The sequence below is a fragment of the Poromitra crassiceps genome, assembly GCF_964638095.1.
Source record: "Poromitra crassiceps genome assembly, chromosome: 11".
Classification (NCBI taxonomy): domain Eukaryota; kingdom Metazoa; phylum Chordata; class Actinopteri; order Beryciformes; family Melamphaidae; genus Poromitra; species Poromitra crassiceps.
The window spans coordinates 47,309,200-47,327,951 of record NC_139643.1 but is presented as its reverse complement, the minus strand read 5'-3'; the positions used below and the strand labels follow the sequence as shown (position 1 = coordinate 47,327,951).

The 18,752-nt window shown below is 43.2% G+C and overlaps 1 protein-coding gene across 7 annotated transcripts; it reads right to left on the bottom strand.

Annotated features, from left to right (window-relative positions):
• Positions 1–70: 70 nt before the first annotated feature.
• On the bottom strand, positions 71–18,748 carry LOC310785198 (uncharacterized protein). 7 transcript variants are annotated; one of them, XM_083646186.1, is made up of 29 exons: positions 18,651–18,748; positions 18,135–18,252; positions 17,830–17,970; positions 17,595–17,735; positions 17,333–17,503; positions 17,077–17,217; positions 15,758–15,901; positions 15,140–15,217; positions 14,169–14,258; positions 12,821–12,943; positions 12,558–12,701; positions 11,266–11,358; positions 11,019–11,177; positions 10,783–10,920; positions 10,520–10,663; positions 10,086–10,163; positions 9,112–9,201; positions 8,891–9,019; positions 8,624–8,764; positions 5,179–5,271; positions 4,934–5,089; positions 4,645–4,842; positions 4,209–4,286; positions 3,239–3,331; positions 2,991–3,146; positions 2,695–2,892; positions 2,251–2,328; positions 265–408; positions 71–174 (listed from the first exon to the last, which is right to left on the bottom strand). In XM_083646186.1, the coding sequence occupies exons 2-29, from the start codon at positions 18,244–18,246 to the stop codon at positions 107–109; spliced, it is 3,519 nt and encodes a 1,172-aa protein (XP_083502312.1). In that variant the 5' UTR covers positions 18,247–18,252; positions 18,651–18,748; the 3' UTR covers positions 71–106. The 7 variants fall into 7 exon arrangements, with proteins under 7 accessions (XP_083502312.1, XP_083502315.1, XP_083502314.1 ...); XM_083646187.1 differs by having other exon boundaries at positions 89–171; XM_083646189.1 differs by lacking the exon at positions 4,209–4,286.
• Positions 18,749–18,752: the final 4 nt, after the last annotated feature.

The window sequence follows — 18,752 nt, the reverse complement described above, 5'->3', positions numbered from 1 at the left end:
AACAGTCAGTGTGATCTCAACCCAATCCAGATGGTGAAAGTTGAACCCCCCCCCCCCCCCCCCCACCAAAAAATAATAATAATAATCCATTTTGTTACAGCTTTCTTCAGACTTCTTCTTTCTCAGAGAGGTTTGAGTCTTCCCCCTTCATCTCTTCATCGATGGGCATTTCTGCTTTGGAGAGTTAATAAGAATAATGAGTCTATTTTAATATTGAAATTTCACTACAGCACTGATTATGATTATGGCTTATGTAATTAATACCTGTACTGGTTTTGTTTTGGTGTCCTGTCGCTCCAGCTTCTCCAGCGTCGCATCTCTCCAGGATTATTCTCAAGATCTTGGTCACTTGTGGGTTTTTAGCGCCTTTGATTGAGGGCTCGTCATCTGAACTGTCACTTGACGTGCCTGACCAAAAAGACAAAAAAACAAACACACAACTAATATAAACTTTGAAGTACTTAGAAATTTGGTTTGATGTTTGATGCTAAGTCAGTGTTGTAGTGCCTGAATCCAGGACACAGACTTGAGTCACAAGTCATTTTCAGGTCTTGTGACTCGAGCCGGACTTGGACTCGAGTATTCATGCATTCGAACTCGGAAGTTGGAGACGAGGACTCTGACCTGTTAATTGAAGACATTTCTATTTTTATTTTTTTTGCAATAGGCCCTAATAATTTAGCATAAGATATTGATAGCTATATTAATACCGTGGCATTATTCAGTTTTGTGCAAGGGCAGGCACGTGTGTTCCACCTACATGTGGAACCTACACGCTCATGTTCAGTAACTCCGGCCTCAGACTCAGGGAATGAGGACAGTCATATAGCCAGTCTTCTACTATTGGCCAATGACAAGCTCCACTGGAGAAGGATGTTGTTATTTTCTGTCACCTTCACTGAAGCCCTTTTCCCACATACGTACCGGAAAATTACCTGTTTAGTCAATATCGGACATTTCCCTGAATTTCCTTTCACACCTTAGCGCGCGCATATGGGAATCTAGTCGTCAAATAGCCGGTATGTTGGGGGACGGGGGGAGGGGGGAGCTTATTTGGGGGGTCGGCAAAACTTCACTCAGTCCTCCGTACTTTGCAGCAGCCTGACACAGGACAGACAAAGCGAGAATGGCAGAGGCTTGCAAGGCAAGCTGCCCAACGCTTGTAGCCTATGTATGTAGAGAAAGAAAATGCATGAAGCGAAATGTGTGGAAGTAGTTTGCTTTGATGTGCGCGAATGATTAGATGATGCACTTTGAAGAAGTTGGGATCCGTGTCTGAGAGAAATAATGTCTTAGACTGTTTTCAATAATGAAGACTACTTCACTAGTCAATGATTGTTTATCCATCCCATTCACTAATCCATGGTTCCTTTCCATTCATCTCTCTCTCCCCTGCAGCAACGCCCTCAGGTTACATCAGCCATTCATAAATATGCACGCCCTCTTTATCCCTGTCCAATCAATGTCTCCCACGCTTTCCCTCTCTTCGGCTGTTGCCAATCACCTAAATGAAGTTCTATTTAAGACTCTTGCAAGTTGTAACTCACCCTGTTTCTTCACCCATATAGCTGCTGTTCCTGTGTAGCTGCTGCTTCGCCCCTCCTCCTCCCCTGAACACCACCAATGTCATGACTCCAGTAGAACTCCCTATGGGGGTTCTCTATCCTATAAATCACTGACATCCTCCTCTTGTCTCAGAGGAGCGTCATCATTCCATGGAGTCATTCGCCAAATCTAAGTGTTGTTTTATCATTAAAGTTTATCGTACTTTCCTTCTAGTCTCTCATGATTGAAATACTGTAGTTGCTGGTTCGATGTTTATCCGTTCACCTGCGTCGCGTTGAAGCACTTTTTACAGACTGGCTTCGTTTGATGTGTCCGGGCTTGCCTTCGGAAATCAGCAAGCTGACATACTGCTCTTATTAGGCTATCACAAGATCATTTCGCCAGTTTGCTTTAATGTGCGCGAATGATTAGATTATGCCCGCTGGAACATTAAGCAACGTGTGTAGGCTACACTTCGCCCATGATTGAAGGACCGCTGTCGCGGAAAATGACTGGACCCGTTTCCACTTGCGTCCCCTTAAGAGCATACCACTCTTCTGACTGGATCGAAACTGGTGAAATGTCGGGGACGACGGGGTTGCGCTTATACCGGCACGGCGCCTTTCCCACATGCAGGCATCACACCACGTTCCGGTCATTTTGCGGTACAAAGCGCATGTGGGAAAAGGGCTTGAGTGACCTCACCTGACACAGGAGTCTCTCTCTGTTGTTTGGAGGTTGTGGCTCTCTTCTTAGGAGCTGTACTGCTTTCATCAGACAGTCCTGCCAAACACAAGTCACAGCAGAAAAGGTTTCAAATGGTTTTCCTCAATATGTTTTATGTGGGGCACTGATATCAGTGCATCAAAACATATTACCGCCACAAAACGTTGTGGCAAATTATGTCAGGCGCTGTACAAATAAAGATTATTATTATTATTATTATTATATGTATGATGCTATCAAATTAAACAGAAAACATGTTTTGACATATGACTGAGTACGTGATGCCTTCCTGGGGATTGGCTACTTTTACTATTTTTTGACAGGAGCAAGTATATTCTTTTATGGACAGTGTAGCGCTCTTTGTATCTGCTATTATAGAAAGAATTCGGACATATAAGATATAATATCTTATTGCTACAACACCTGGGCTCTTCCTCGCCACGCTGGTTTGTGACACAGGCGTCTTCTTTGCTGTCTTTGCTGTTTTCTTCTTTGTTGGTTTGCGCTGCTTGTTGCCACTCAGGTTCACCAAGGGCACATCATCGTCTGCGCTGCCGTCTGAGGATGCGTCTATCAATGCAAAAGGTTCATCATCTGAGCCGTCACCGGAAGACTCCAGAACTGGAACAAACAAACAATATCAATGTTTGTTGTTACAGGTGCTTTGCGAAACGCATTTCAACACACAGAAGTTGAGTTCAGTTTGCAGACATCTGTACCTTCACACATCCTTGGAGCTTTACTTTTGCATGTTCTATCTGGAGTTGCTTTTCTGGGTGAAGTGACGGTCGTTTTTGTCCGCTTGCGTGACTTTAGTCTCTTGGCTATGTTGCTCAAAGGCTCATCATCTGTGCTGTCACTGGAAGACTCCAGAACTGGAACGAACAAACAACATCAATGCTTGTTGTTACAGGTGAAGAAGAGAACAGCATTTCAACTCACACAAGTTGGATGCTGATATCTATACCTTTACGCTTCCCCATTTTCCGTGGAGACTTCCTTTTGCTCAAAGGCTCATCATCTTCTGAGCTGACATCATCATCATCATCATCCACTGATTCTGTGTTGAAGAGAGGAGGAAGAGTCCAGAATAGACCTCTTATATGTTTGCAAACAGCGATTACGTATTTTGTGGGCGGAGCCAAACTGGTTGCAGAAGGTGACAGCTAGCGGTTGAGCTGTCATAGGAACACGGAAGATCCCGACGCCTTCTCCGCGTATTTTAATGGTTTTCAGCAAAAGACAGGTTATCTTACCCAAATAAGCTTGCTGCTGTAATGCACATGCAAGTACAACTGTACCGTATGCACAGTACAGCTTCGACTACAACTGACACTGACTTAAGGATTATATACTACACTATTATGTACAGTGCACCCTAGTGGCCTAGTTGTTAAGACTCACGCCTCATAAACACAGCATCTGCGGTTTGAATCTGGCTGTGAACTCGTGTGGTGGTCTGTGGTTGCTATCTCTCTCTCACCCTTTATTCTTCCTGTATTTGACATTGAACTTTCAGCACTCTTTCAGTCCTACAGGCACAGTCTTCTACTATTGGCCAATGAGAGGGTCCACTGGAGAAGTTATTTTCTCTTCTGTCACCTTCACTTTTTGTTGAACCTTTATTTATACAGGAGGAGTCTCTCTGAGAGCAATGATCTCTTTTTCAGGAGCGCCCTGTTCACATTCACACCTGGAAGGTGACCAGTACAACCACAGCCTGATCTGATGGCCACTGAGCAGCTCCACTGGAGCGGTTTGGGTTAACGGCCTTGCTCAAGGGCACCTCAGTGGTGGTAATGAGGGAGGGGCAAGTGCTGCCTTTTCACTCCCCCCACCCAGATTTATCCTGCCGGTCACGGGGATTGAACAGACGACCTTCTGGTCACTTGTTTCTCTAACCTTTAGGCCACCACTGCCCACAAAAGTGACCTCACCTGACACAGGAGTCTCTCTCTGTTGTTTGGAGGTTGTGGCTCTCTTCTTAGGAGCTGTGCTGTTTTCATCAGACAGTCCTGCCAAACACAAGTCACAGCAGAAAAGGCTTTAAAATGGTTTTCCTCTGTATGTTTTATGTGGGGCACTGATATCAGTGCATCAAAACATATTACCGCCACAAAACGTTTTGGCAAATTATGTCAGGTGCTGTACAAATAAATATTATTATTATTATATGTATGATGTTATCAAATTAAACAGAAAACATGTTTTGACATATGACTGAATACGTGATGCCTTCCTGGAGATTGGCTACTTTTACTATTTTTTGACAGGAGCAAGTATATTCTTTTATGGACAGTGTAGCGCTCTTTGTATCTGCTATTGGAAAAAGAATTTGGACATATAAGATATAATATCTTATTGCTACAACACCTGGGCTCTTCCTCGCCACGCTGGTTTGTGACACAGGCGTCTTCTTTGCTGTCTCAGTTTTCTTCTTTGTTGGTTTGCGCTGCTTGTTGCCAATCAGGTTCACCAAGGGCACATCATCGTCTGCGCTGCCGTCTGAGGATGCGTCTATCTTCAGTGCAAAAGGTTCATCATCTGAGCCGTCACCGGAAGACTCCAGAACTGGAACAAACAATATCAATGTTTGTTACAGGTGCTTTGAGAAAAGCATTTCAACACACAGAAGTTGAGTTCAGTTTGCAGACATCTGTACCTTCACACATCCTTGGAGCTTTACTTTTGCATGTTCTATCTGGAGTTGCTTTTCTGGATGGAGTGACGGTCGTTTTTGTCCGCTTGTGTGACTTTAGTCTCTTGGATATGTTGCTCAAAGACTCATCCTCTGAGCTGTCACTGGAAGACTCCAGAACTGGAACAAACAAACAACATTGCTTGTTGTTACAGGTGAAGAAGAGAACAGCATTTCAACTCACACAAGTTGGATGCTGATATCTATACCTTTACGCTTCCCCATTTTCCGTGGAGACTTCCTTTTGCTCAAAGGCTCATCATCTTCTGAGCTGACATCATCATCATCATCATCCACTGATTCTGTGTTGAAGAGAGGAGGAAGAGTCCAGAATAGACCTCTTATATGTTTGCAAACAGCGATTACATATTTTGTGGGCGGAGCCAAACTGGTTGCAGAAGGTGACAGCTAGCGGTTCAGCTGTCATAGGAACACGGAAGATCCTGACGCCTTCTCCGCCTATTTTAATGGTTTTCAGCAAAAGACAGGTTATCTTACCCAAATAAGCTTGCTGCTGTAATGCGCATGCACAAGTACAACTGTACCGTATGCACAGTACAGCTTCGACTACAACTGACACCGACTTAAGGATTATATACTACACTATTATGTACAGTGCACCCTAGTGGCCTAGTTGTTAAGACTCACGCCACATAAACACAGCATCTGCGGTTTGAATCTGGCTGTGAACTCGTGTGGTGGTCTGTGGTTGCTATGTCTCTCTCACCCTTTATTCTTCCTGTATTTGACATTGAACTTTCAGCACTCTTTCAGTCCTACAGCCAGTCTTCTACTATTGGCCAATGAGAGGGTCCACTGGAGAAGTTATTTTCTCTTCTGTCACCTTCACTTTTTGTTGAACCTTTATTTATACAGAGGAGTCTCTCTGAGAGCAATGATCTCTTTTTCAGGAGCGCCCTGTTCACATTAACACACATTCACACCTGGAAGCTGACCAGTACAACCACAGCCTGATCTGATGGCCACTGAGCAGCTCCACTGGAGCGGTTTGGGTTTACGGCCTTGCTCAAGGGCACCTCAGTGGTGGTAATGAGGGAGGGGGCAAGTGCTGCCTTTTCACTCCCCCACCCAGATTTATCCTGCCGGTCACGGGGATTGAACAGATGACCTTCCGGTCACAAGCTCTCTAACCTTTAGGCTGGGTTCACACCGACGACCCAAGCCTTGCCTATGCCTCGCCTTTACCCACGCTTTTTAATAGGCGTCCGTTTTAGTCAACGAGGCTGTGTACACCGGCCGCCTGAGCGTGAACCCTGCGTGTACCCACGCCTTGCCGATTTTATCGAATAGGCGTGAGTTCTATTTTGAAGCCGACAAGGCGCGTGCAGGCAGACTTCTTCTGTCAAGCCATGAAAGAAAAACGCACAATATCCGTCGGAAATGGCAAAGTCAACTGAATTTCAAAATAAAATGGAGTTACTACAACAGTGTTGAGCAGAGAGAGAGGGAGATTGACGGGTGGCTATCACGTGGGGCTTTCTCCCCGTCGGCAAACAAATCTTCATGAGAGAGAATAGCGACCGAAGAAGCAAGATGGACAATGTTGTTGTGCCAGCACATATTCTTGCAAGATCACCTCTCTAAAATGTCCGACTATAGTCAGACCTGGTTATACATATCCAGCATCAATAGAACATTAAATATATCCGATTTATTTTACCTAGAGGCTACCCATGACAATTCTGGACAACACGTGAAAAAATACAGTCGGGAGAAAGGAGAGGCGCTTGTGACTCGGCTCCAGGTTCGGCGTGCAAAAGGCGTGCGGTGTGATCGCAAAAGCGTGTAACAGGTTCACGCCCAGCTCGGCGTAGGCGTGGGTTGAGGCAAGGCAAGGCGTAGGTTGTCTGTGTGAACTAAGCGTTAGGCCACCACTGCCCACAAGTCACAGCAGAAAAGGCTTTAAAATGGTTTTCCTCTATATGTTTTATGTGGGGCACTGATATCGGTGCCTCTAAACATATTACCGCCACAAAACGTTTTGGCAAATTATGTCAGGCGCTGTACAAATAAAGATTATTATTATTATATGTATGATGTTATCAAATTAAACAGAAAACATGTTTTGAAATATGACTGAATACGTGATGCCTTCCTGGGGATTGACTACTTTTACTATTTTTTGACAGGAGCAAGTATATTCTTTTATGGACAGTGTAGCGCACTTTGTATCTGCTATTGGAAAAAGAATTTGGACATATAAGGTAAAGGTAAAGTCCCACTGATTGTCACACAATGTGTGAAATTTGTTCTCCGCATTTGGCCCATCACCTGGGGGAGCGGTGAGCAGCAGCAGCGCCGCGCTCGGGAATCACATGGTGATCTAACCCCCCAATTCCAACCCTTTTTCCAACCCAAACGTTTGAAGAGGGCGTCAGTGTGTTGGCCGACACTGCTGGTAGAGCCCTGGGTTCAGTAATAAGTAAAGTGAAAACTTGTAAAAATCTTGGTTATGCTACATTTTCAAAGCTTTATGATGCATGTGTGTCACCAGTTTTGTTTTATGCAGCTGGAGTTTGGGGAAGAAAGGAATTTTCTAAGGTGAATGCCATCCAAAATCGTGCAATCCGATGTTTTCTGGGGGTACATAAATTTACACCTGTGTTGGCTTTTCAAGGGGATATGGGTTGGGAGCCTTGTTTGATCAAACAAAAAGGTGAAATGTTGAGATTGTGGAACCGTCTATCTAATATGCCAGAGAGTAGAGTTGCAAAACAAGTGTTTAACTGGGATAAAGCACATAAGTATCCATGGTGTAATGATATCAATGATGTGTTCAGGGAAGCTGATCAGCAATTTATTTTCAGAAACAGTTTACGTTGTAGTGTTCGCTATATTAAACATAGGCTATTTCTTGATTATAAAGAAAAATGGGCCAATGACATCTGGCTCAAACCAAAACTTAGAACATATGTTCAAATTAAAAATATGTTCACTCCAGAACCCTATGTTACTTTACCCCTGGATAGATCCAAATCATCTTTATGTGCCCAGTTGAGAACGGGTACCCTCCCTTTGGCTATTGAGGTTGGCAGGTTCAATTCTATTGCTGAGGAGGAGAGACTTTGTACTGTATGTGAATTAGGTGTTGTGGAAGATGAATTTCATTTTTTGTTTCATTGTACGCTATATGAGGAACCAAGATTATCTCTATTTCAGTTAATGCAAAGTAAGAAACCGGAACTATTTTGGTCAGGAGATGATGCGAAGTTGGAATGGTTGTTCAGAGATGAAGTCTTCAGTTTGGCTAGGTTTATTGGGAGGGCTTGGAATCTCAGAATGGAGAAGCTGTTCATCTGAATATATAACTCTGTCTTGTTTATGTTTGAGCATTTTGTAGCTTGTTTGTTGATTTGTTTGTATTGTTGAACTTGAATGATTTGTGTCTTGTAAGCCCAGACGGGCTGGGCACCTTGAATGTGGTGCATGACACAGAAATAAAAATGTATCTATCTATCTATCTACCCTTTGATGCTGAGTGCCAAGCAGGGAGGCAAATGGGTTCCATTTTTAAAGTCTTTGGTATGACTCGGCCGGGGATCGAACTCACGACCTCCCAGTCTCAGGGCGGACACTTAGACCACAAGGCCACTGAGCTGGTCTATAAGATATAATATCTTATTGCTACAACACCTGGGCTCTTCCTCGCCACGCTGGTTTGTGACACAGGCGTCTTCTTTGCTGTCTCAGTTTTCTTCTTTGTTGGTTTGCGCTGCTTGTTGCCACTCAGGTCCAAGGGCACATCATCATCTGCGCTGCCGTCTGAGGATGCGTCTATCATTGCAAAAGGTTGATATGTGAACTACTGACACTTCATTCATACTTGCATTCCTTTAGGATATGATTTATTTTATGAATCAAACCTCTGGCCTTTGTGTTCAAGTGCTGTCTAGTGTCTACCTTTTGGTGATTGGTCTTCAGGTTTTGTTTTCCTACAGTTTGTTGAAATCTTTTCTTCTGAAAAACCCACTTTCCTCTTCATTTTTATCAATGGCTCATCATCTGAGCTGTCACTGGAAGACTCCAGAACTGGAACGAACAAACAACATCAATGCTTGTTGTTACAGGTGAAGAAGAGAACAGCATTTCAACTCACACAAGTTGGATGCTGATATCTATACCTTTACGCGTCCCCATTTTCCGTGGAGACTTCCTTTTGCTCAAAGGCTCATCATCTTCTGAGCTGACATCATCATCATCATCCACTGATTCTGTGTTGAAGAGAGGAGGAAGAGTCCAGAATAGACCTCTTATATGTTTGCAAACAGCGATTACATATTTTGTGGGCGGAGCCAAACTGGTTGCAGAAGGTGACAGCTAGCGGTTGAGCTGTCATAGGAACACGGAAGATCCCGACGCCTTCTCCACCTATTTTAATGGTTTTCAGCAAAAGACAGGTTATCTTACCCAAATAAGCTTGCTGCTGTAATGCGCATGCACAAGTACAACTGTACCGTATGCACAGTACAGCTTTGACTACAACTGACACCGACTTAAGGGTTATATACTACACTATTATGTACAGTGCACCCTAGTGGCCTAGTTGTTAAGACTCACGCCTCATAAACACAGCATCTGCGGTTTGAATCCGGCTGTGGACTCGTGTGGTGGTCTGTGGTTGCTATGTCTCTCTCACCCTTTATTCTTCCTGTATTTGACATTGAACTTTCAGCACTCTTTCAGTCCTACAGCCAGTCTTCTACTATTGGCCAATGAGAGGGTCCACTGGAGAAGTTATTTTCTCTTCTGTCACCTTCACTTTTTGTTGAACCTTTATTTATACAGAGGAGTCTCTCTGAGAGCAATGATCTCTTTTTCAGGAGCGCCCTGTTCACATTCACACACATTCATACCTGGAAGCTGATCAGTACAACCACAGTCTGATCTGCTGGCCACTGAGCAGCTCCACTGGAGCGGTTTGGGTTTACGGCCTTGCTCAAGGGCACCTCAGTGGTGGTAATGAGGGAGGGGCAAGTGCTGCCTTTTCACTCCCCCACCCAGATTTATCCTGCCGGTCACGGGGATTGACCAGATGACCTTCTGGTCACAAGCTCTCTAACCTTTAGGCCACCACTGCCCACAAAAGTGACCTCACCTGTCACAGGAGTCTCTCTCTGTTGTTTGGAGGTTGTGGCTCTCTTCTTAGGAGCTGTGCTGCTTTCATCAGACAGTCCTGCCAAACACAAGTCACAGCAGAAAAGGCTTTAAAATAGTTTTCCTCTGTATGTTTTATGTGGGGCACTGATATCAGTGCATCAAAACATATTACCGCCACAAAACGTTGTGGCAAATTATGTCAGGCGCTGTACAAATAAAGATTATTATTATTATATGTATGATGTTATCAAATTAAACAGAAAACATGTTTTGACATATGACTGAATATGTGATGCCTTCCTTGGGATTGACTACTTTTACTATTTTTTGACAGGAGCAAGTATATTCTTTTATGGACAGTGTAGCGCTCTTTGTATCTGCTATTGGAAAAATAATTTGGACATAAGATATAATATCTTATTGCTACAACACCTGGGCTCTTCCTCGCCACGCTGGTTTGTGACACAGGTGTCTTCTTTGCTGTCTCAGTTTTCTTCTTTGTTGGTTTGCGCTGCTTGTTGCCACTCAGGTTCACCAAGGGCACATCATCGTCTGCGCTGCCGTCTGAGGATGCGTCTATCATTGCAAAAGGTTGAAATGTGAACTACTGACACTTCATTCATACTTGCATTCCTTTAGGATATGATTTATTTTATGAATCAAACCTCTGGCCTTTGTGTTCAAGTGCTGTCTACCTTTTGGTGATTGGTCTTCAGGTTTTGTTTTCCTCCAGTTTGTTGAAATCTTTTCTTCTGAAAGACCCACTTTCCTCTTCATTTTTATGAATGGCTTGATGAGCCATTCATCTGCGCTGTCACTGGAAGACTCCAGAACTGGAACAAACAAACATCATCAATGTTTGTTGTTACAGGTGCTTTGAGAAAAGCATTTCAACACACAGAAGTTGAGTTCAGTTCACAGACATCTGTACCTTCACACATCCTTGGAGCTTTACTTTTGCATGTTCTATCTGGAGTTGCTTTTCTGGGTGAAGTGACGGTCGTTTTTGTCCGCTTGCGTGACTTTAGTCTCTTGGCTATGTTGCTCAATGGCTCATCATCCTCTGAGCTGTCACTGGAAGACTCCAGAACTGGAACAAACAACATCAATGCTTGTTGTTACAGGTGAAGAAGAGAACAGCATTTCAACTCACACAAGTTGGATGCTGATATCTATACCTTTACGCGTCCCCATTTTCCGTGGAGACTTCCTTTTGCTCAAAGGCTCATCATCTTCTGAGCTGACATCATCATCATCATCATCCACTGATTCTGTGTTGAAGAGAGGAGTAAGAGTCCAGAATAGACCTCTTATATGTTTGCAAACAGCGATTACGTATTTTGTGGGCGGAGCCAAACTGGTTGCAGAAGGTGACAGCTCTCATAGGAACACGGAAGATCCCGACGCCTTCTCCGCGTATTTTAATGGTTTTCAGCAAAAGACAGGTTATCTTACCCAAATAAGCTTGCTGCTGTAATGCGCATGCACAAGTACAACTGTACCGTATGCACAGTACAGCTTCGACTACAACTGACACTGACTTAAGGGTTATATACTACACTATTATGTACAGTGCACCCTAGTGGCCTAGTTGTTAAGACTCACGCCTCATAAACACAGCATCTGCGGTTCGAATCTGGCTGTGGACTCGTGTGGTGGTCTGTGGTTGCTATCTCTCTCTCACCCTTTATTCTTCCTGTATTTGACATTGAACTTTCAGCACTCTTTCAGTCCTACAGCCACAGTCTTCTACTATTGGCCAATGAGAGGGTCCACTGGAGAAGTTATTTTCTCTTCTGTCACCTTCACTTTTTGTTGAACCTTTATTTATACAGGAGGAGTCTCTCTGAGAGCAATGATCTCTTTTTCAGGAGCGCCCTGTTCACATTCACACCTGGAAGGTGACCAGTACAACCACAGCCTGATCTGATGGCCACTGAGCAGCTCCACTGGAGCGGTTTGGGTTAACTGCCTTGCTCAAGGGCACCTCAGTGGTGGTAAGGAGGGAGGGGCAAGTGCTGCCTTTTCACTCCCCCCACCCAGATTTATCCTGCCGGTCACGGGGATTGAACAGACGACCTTCCAGTCACAAGCTCTCTAACCTTTAGGCCACCACTGCCCACAAGTCACATCAGAAAAGGCTTTAAAATGGTTTTCCTCAATATGTTTTATGTGGGGCACTGATATCGGTGCCTCTAAATATATTACCGCCACAAAACGTTTTGGCAAATTATGTCAGGCACTGTACAAATAAAGATTATTATTATTATATGTATGATGTTATCAAATTAAACAGAAAACATGTTTTGACATATGACTGAATACGTGATGCCTTCCTGGGGATTGACTACTTTTACTATTTTTTGACAGGAGCAAGTATATTCTTTTATGGACAGTGTAGCGCTCTTTGTATCTGCTATTGGAAAAAGAATTTGGACATAGAAGATATAATATCTTATTGCTACAACACCTGGGCTCTTCCTCGCCACGCTGGTTTGTGACACAGGCGTCTTCTTTGCTGTCTCAGTTTTCTTCTTTGTTGGTTTGCGCTGCTTGTTGCCACTCAGGTTCACCAAGGGCACATCATCGTCTGCGCTGCCGTCTGAGGATGCGTCTATCATTGCAAAAGGTTGATATGTGAACTACTGATACTTCATTCATACTTGCATTCCTTTAGGATATGATTTATTTTATGAATCAAACCTCTGGCCTTTGTGTTCAAGTGCTGTCTACCTTTTGGTGATTGGTCTTCAGGTTTTGTTTTCCTACAGTTTGTTGAAATCTTTTCTTCTGAAAGACCCACTTTCCTCTTTATAAATGGTTCATCATCTGAGCCGTCACCAGAAGACTCCAGAACTGGAACAAACAAACAACATCAATGAGTGCGTTTACATGCAGACAATAAACGGATAACTGAGAATAATCAGTTTATGGCAATAATCTGATTTCTGCGTTTACATGCACTTTAACAATCCGACAATAGGAGAAACCCGGGTTTACATGATTCAGTCAATTAGTCAGATTTCTCTCCAGAAAGGCAGCATTAATTCCGCAATAAAACAACAGAATATAGTTGCAAAATGCAAAATCACATTTTCCTAATTTATTTGTCCAGCGCAGAGGATGGTTTAGGTGAAAATTAGGTTGTGTATCTCGTCTACTTTACTAAAATTGGAATAGGCATCGCGTCGCTTTGGAAGTGCATCTGTCAATAATATTTCCAACTTTACCGAGCACACAGCACAGAGGCAGGCAGGTGAGGTGACTTAAGCACGTCAAATGTTCATGACCCACAACGTGTGTTGAATTGAAATACTATACCCGTCAGAAAACGGACAGAATTTGTCACAGATATTAACGTTATGTGTATCTTGTGTTTTGAACGACTGAGTCTGTTGTCCGTAGGCTACGTGTTTTTTTTAATCTGTCATCTGAAAAACATCGTCACGCACGCACCTTGGACAATGCGTTTTATTAATAAATTCATCATTCTATTTGCAATCCGAGACAAATGTTCATCCCTGTAATGTTCACGGCATGGCACTGGGGACTTTATTCGTGCAAGCAGACACCACAGTCGTCTCCTGTAGAATATCGACATTTCAACATGATAGTGCAGTGCAGCAGCGGTGCCTGTTAGAGGGACACCGGGGGAGAGAGAGCAGAGCTCCCCGCTCCGCTCCACTCTCCCCCCGCTGTGGCCGGAGGAGAGAGGCCAGAGTGCAGCGCGTCTCTCCCTACCTCACGCGCTCCTGTGCATCTCTCTCCTGCAACTCGTACATGCGCAGATATATAAACCCGAAAGAAACCCGGTTAAGGTGTATACATGCAGAGAGAAGACCGATTATTGGCCAGAAACCTAGGTGTGTTTATCGGTTTATTCATAACCCGTTTATGACCATAAACGGATAAAGCTTATCGGTTTATGCTGTTTACATGACCACTTGAATAATCAGGTAACTCAGAAATCCGCTAATAAACAGTTTATTGGTGTGCATGTAAACGCACTCAATGCTTGTTGTTACAGGTGAAGAAGAGAACAGCATTTCAACTCACACAAGTTGGATGCTGATATCTATACCTTTACGCGTCCCCATTTTCCGTGGAGACTTCCTTTTGCTCAAAGGCTCATCATCTTCTGAGCTGACATCATCATCATCATCCACTGATTCTGTGTTGAAGAGAGGAGGAAGAGTCCAGAATAGACCTCTTATATGTTTGCAAACAGCGATTACATATTTTGTGGGCGGAGCCAAACTGGTTGCAGAAGGTGACAGCTAGCGGTTCAGCTGTCATAGGAACACGGAAGATCCCGACGCCTTCTCCGCCTATTTTAATGGTTTTCAGCAAAAGACAGGTTATCTTACCCAAATAAGCTTGCTGCTGTAATGCGCATGCACAAGTACAACTGTACCGTATGCACAGTACAGCTTCGACTACAACTGACACTGACTTAAGGGTTATATACTACACTATTATGCACAGTGCACCCTAGTGGCCTAGTTGTTAAGACTCACGCCTCATAAACACAGCATCTGCGGTTCGAATCCGGCTGTGGACTCGTGTGGTGGTCTGTGGTTGCTATGTCTCTCTCACCCTTTATTCTTCCTGTATTTGACATTGAACTTTCAGCACTCTTTCAGTCCTACAGTCACAGTCTTCTACTATTGGCCAATGAGAGGGTCCACTGGAGAAGTTATTTTCTCTTCTGTCACCTTCACTTTTTGTTGAACCTTTATTTATACAGGGGAGTCTCTCTGAGAGCAATGATCTCTTTTTCAAGAGCGCCCTGTTCACATTCACACACATTCATACCTGGAAGCTGACCAGTACAACCACAGTCTGATCTGCTGGCCACTGAGCAGCTCCACTGGAGCGGTTTGGGGCCTTGCTCACAGGCACCTCAGTGGTGGTAATGAGGGAGGGGCAAGTGCTGCCTTTTCACTCCCCCCACCCAGATTTATCCTGCCGGTCACGGGGATTGAACAGATGACCTTCTGGTCACAAGCTCTCTAACCTTTAGGCCACCACTGCCCACAAAAGTGACCTCACCTGACACAGGAGTCTCTCTCTGTTGTTTGGAGGTTGTGGCTCTCTTCTTAGGAGCTGTGCTGTTTTCATCAGACAGTCCTGCCAAACACAAGTCACAGCAGAAAAGGCTTTAAAATGGTTTTCCTCAACATGTTTTATGTGGGGCACTAATATCGGTGCCTCAAAACATATTACTGCCACAAAACCCTTTGGCAAATTATGTTGCATGAAACTTCTTATTCCTTTTTCATATTCTACCTGGCTTACAAATGCCACTAATATTCTCATCTGCCTGTGAGATCTGACGTAAATACTGGATCAAGAGTAGAATCAGGAAGGAGGGGGAATAAGAAAATTAAAGAAAAACACATGAGTTGACTCACAATGTGCATCTATTTCTTCTAGGACAGAAAAGTGACTGAAATTAGTGGGGAAATCATTTGCATGAGTGCTTTTATTTGCAGTGTGCAGAATTACTTTATGATTCTTGTGAAAAAGACCATGAAGAGGTTAATTGTGACCTCTAGTATTGTATTGATGGGTATTTCTGCTTTGGATAATTAATAAGAATAATGAGTCTATTTTAATATTGAAATTTCACTAGAACACTGATTATGATTATGGCTTATGTATTAATACCTGTACTGGTTTTGTTTTGGTGTCCTGTCGCTCCAGCTTCTCCAGCGTCGCATCTCTCCAGGATTATTCTCAAGATCTTGGTCACTTGTGGGTTTTTAGCTCCTTTGATTGAGGGCTCGTCATCTGAACTGTCGCTTGACGTGCCTGACCAAAAAGAAAGAAAAAAACCCAAACACAACTAATATAAACTTTGAAGTACCGTACTTAGAATATATTTGGTTTGATGTTTGATGCTAAGTCAGTGTTGTAGTGCCTGAATCCAGGACACAGACTTGAGTCACAAGTCATTTTCAGGTCTTGTGACTCGAGCCGGACTTGGACTCGAGTATTCATGCATTCGGACTCGGAAGTTTGAGATGACTCGGACTTGTTAATTGAAGACATTTTAATTTCGTTTTTTTGCAATAGGCCCTAATAATTTGGCATAAGATATTGATAGCTATATTAATACTGTGGCATTATTCCGTTTTGTGCAAGGGCAGCCAGGTGTGTTCCACCTACATGTGGAACCTACACGCTCATGTTCAGTAACTCCGGACTCAGACTCAGGTAATGAGGACTCGAGATATAATAATAATAAATAAATAATAAATAAATTTTGAAAAATTTCCATAATCGAAAATCGGGAAAATTAACGATCAATTATCGTTCATATTAATATTTTTTTAATATATATATATTTTTTACAAAATGAATGCCTATGGCAGAAAATACGAAAGACAACGTGTTCTCCTCAATGAACTCTTTATTTCAATGTGTCTCCTCTCCAACACTCTGCTGTCCCCGGCGCATGCCGGTGTGAATTCCCCATGTTTAAAACAGTTTTGTTGGCACAAAGGCCCGTGCCCAGCCAGAAAACTAGAGACTATATGAAGCTCCACCTCACGTTAGTCGGCTGTGCAATGGAGTGGGGCGAGGAGGAACGAATTCCACCCAAAGTTAGTCCGCAAAAAAATAAATAATAATAATAACAATAATCGATAAAAATTCCACATGATTGATTCCATTCCTTAACGATCAATTATCAATTTTCGATAATTGATGAACATCCCTAAGATATAGTGACACACTGTGCTGAGCAACTTAGGGCAAGCCTATAATTCAATCTCATCGTTTATCATCTTTCAAAAATAAACAAACATGAAAAGATAAATTGTGACCTCTAGTATTGTATTGGCTTACATGCCTTCCTCGGGATTGACTACTTTTACTATTTTTTGACAGGAGCAAGTATATTCTTTTATGGACAGTGTAGCGCTCTTTGTATCTGCTATGAGAAAAAGAATTTGGACATAAGATATATCTTATTGCTACAACACCTGGGCTCTTCCTCGCCACGCTGGTTTGTGCCGCAGGTGTCTTCTTTGCTGTCTGAGTTTTCTTCTTTGTTGGTTTGCGCTGCTTGCCAATCGGGTTCACCAAGGGCACATCATCCTCTCCGCTGCCGTCTGAGGATGCGTCTATCATTGCAAAAGGTTGATATGTGAACTTCTGATACCTCATTCATCCAATTGCAGATATGATTATTTATTTTGTGAATCAAACCTCTGGTCTTTGTGTTCAAGTGTTGTCTACCTTTTGGTGATTGGTCTTCAGGTTTTGTTTTCCTACAGTGTGTTGAAATCTTTTCTTCTGAAAGACCTACTTTCCTCAAGGGCACATCATCGTCTGCGCTGCCGTCTGAGGATGCGTCTATCGTCAGTTCAAAAGGGTCATCATCTGAGCTGTCACTGGAAGACTCCGTAACTGGAACAAACAATATCAATGTTTGTTACAGGTGCTTTGAGAAAAGCATTTCAACACACAGAAGTTGAGTTCAGTTTGCAGACATCTGTACCTCCACGCTTCCTTGGAGCTTTCCTTTTGCACGTTTTAACTGGAGTTGCTTTTCTGGATGGAGTGACAGACGTCTCTGTCTGCTTGTGTGACTCTACTCTCCTGGATATTTTGCTCAAAGGCTCATCATTATCCACTGATTCTGTGTTGAAGGGAGGAGGAAGAGTCCAGAATAATCACCTGTTACACAGACTGACAGCTTTCTGCGGAGGCGCTTATAGAGGATGTAATCTCACCTTTCCTGTCTGTATCAACAGATGTCTTTGTAGGCAGCAAGACAGACTCCACTTTGGGCTTTTTAATCAAAGGCTCATCATCAGAGCGATGGTCTTTTTTCAAATGTGACAGAGGCTCATGGTCTGATGTGTCAGCCGAGCCTTACAACAGGAGAAGACATCCACATGAAAAGTTGACTACAGTTCGCTTTCAAATTCAACAATGTGTGTTTTGTAAATGTTACTTCAGTTTGGTTGGCACAGTATACAATGGATTACGGCACAAGACCATTGTTGGTGACATTTCTATTATATTTTGTTCTCACTTTTGTCTTTTCCTGAATTTCTGTTAGAGCTCAACGTCAGTTGGTCATCCTCATGCGACTCCTTCCGCAGCATCACCAGAGGTAGATCATCATCTGAGCTGTCATGAATCATGATGATCTGACGGACCACAGGACACATATTTCTCTCAATCACATGAAATGAGGGGAAATGGACAGAAGTTCACCAATCTCGCTAATCAAGTATCTCCCCAATTAAGCAGGCTATATATCTGCTGCTCTCCTGTGCATATTGATTTTGTTTTTCAATGCCTTTAGGTACAGTATTTCTCAAGCAACAAACTAAAGTAATAGCCTACTCTGTGATTTCTTACGAATGTATAGTGACTGACTACATCTGCTCCACTGACAATTTGGAGTTTTAGCTACTTGAGTGTTTTCGTTGGTGTTTCAAATCTAAAAGCTAAAGCACAGCCGAAACACACGTGAGCATCACTAACAGTTAGCTTAGCTAAATAAATAACGAAAGATACATCGTGCAGTACGGTGTTAGGTTACCTGATGTCTCTACCAAGCGTTATGCCCATTTCATTGGTGGTCAATCGTTAACTCATCTAAGACTAAAAATCAAGTAGCTGTTGACTTTCTGTCAGCTGTAAC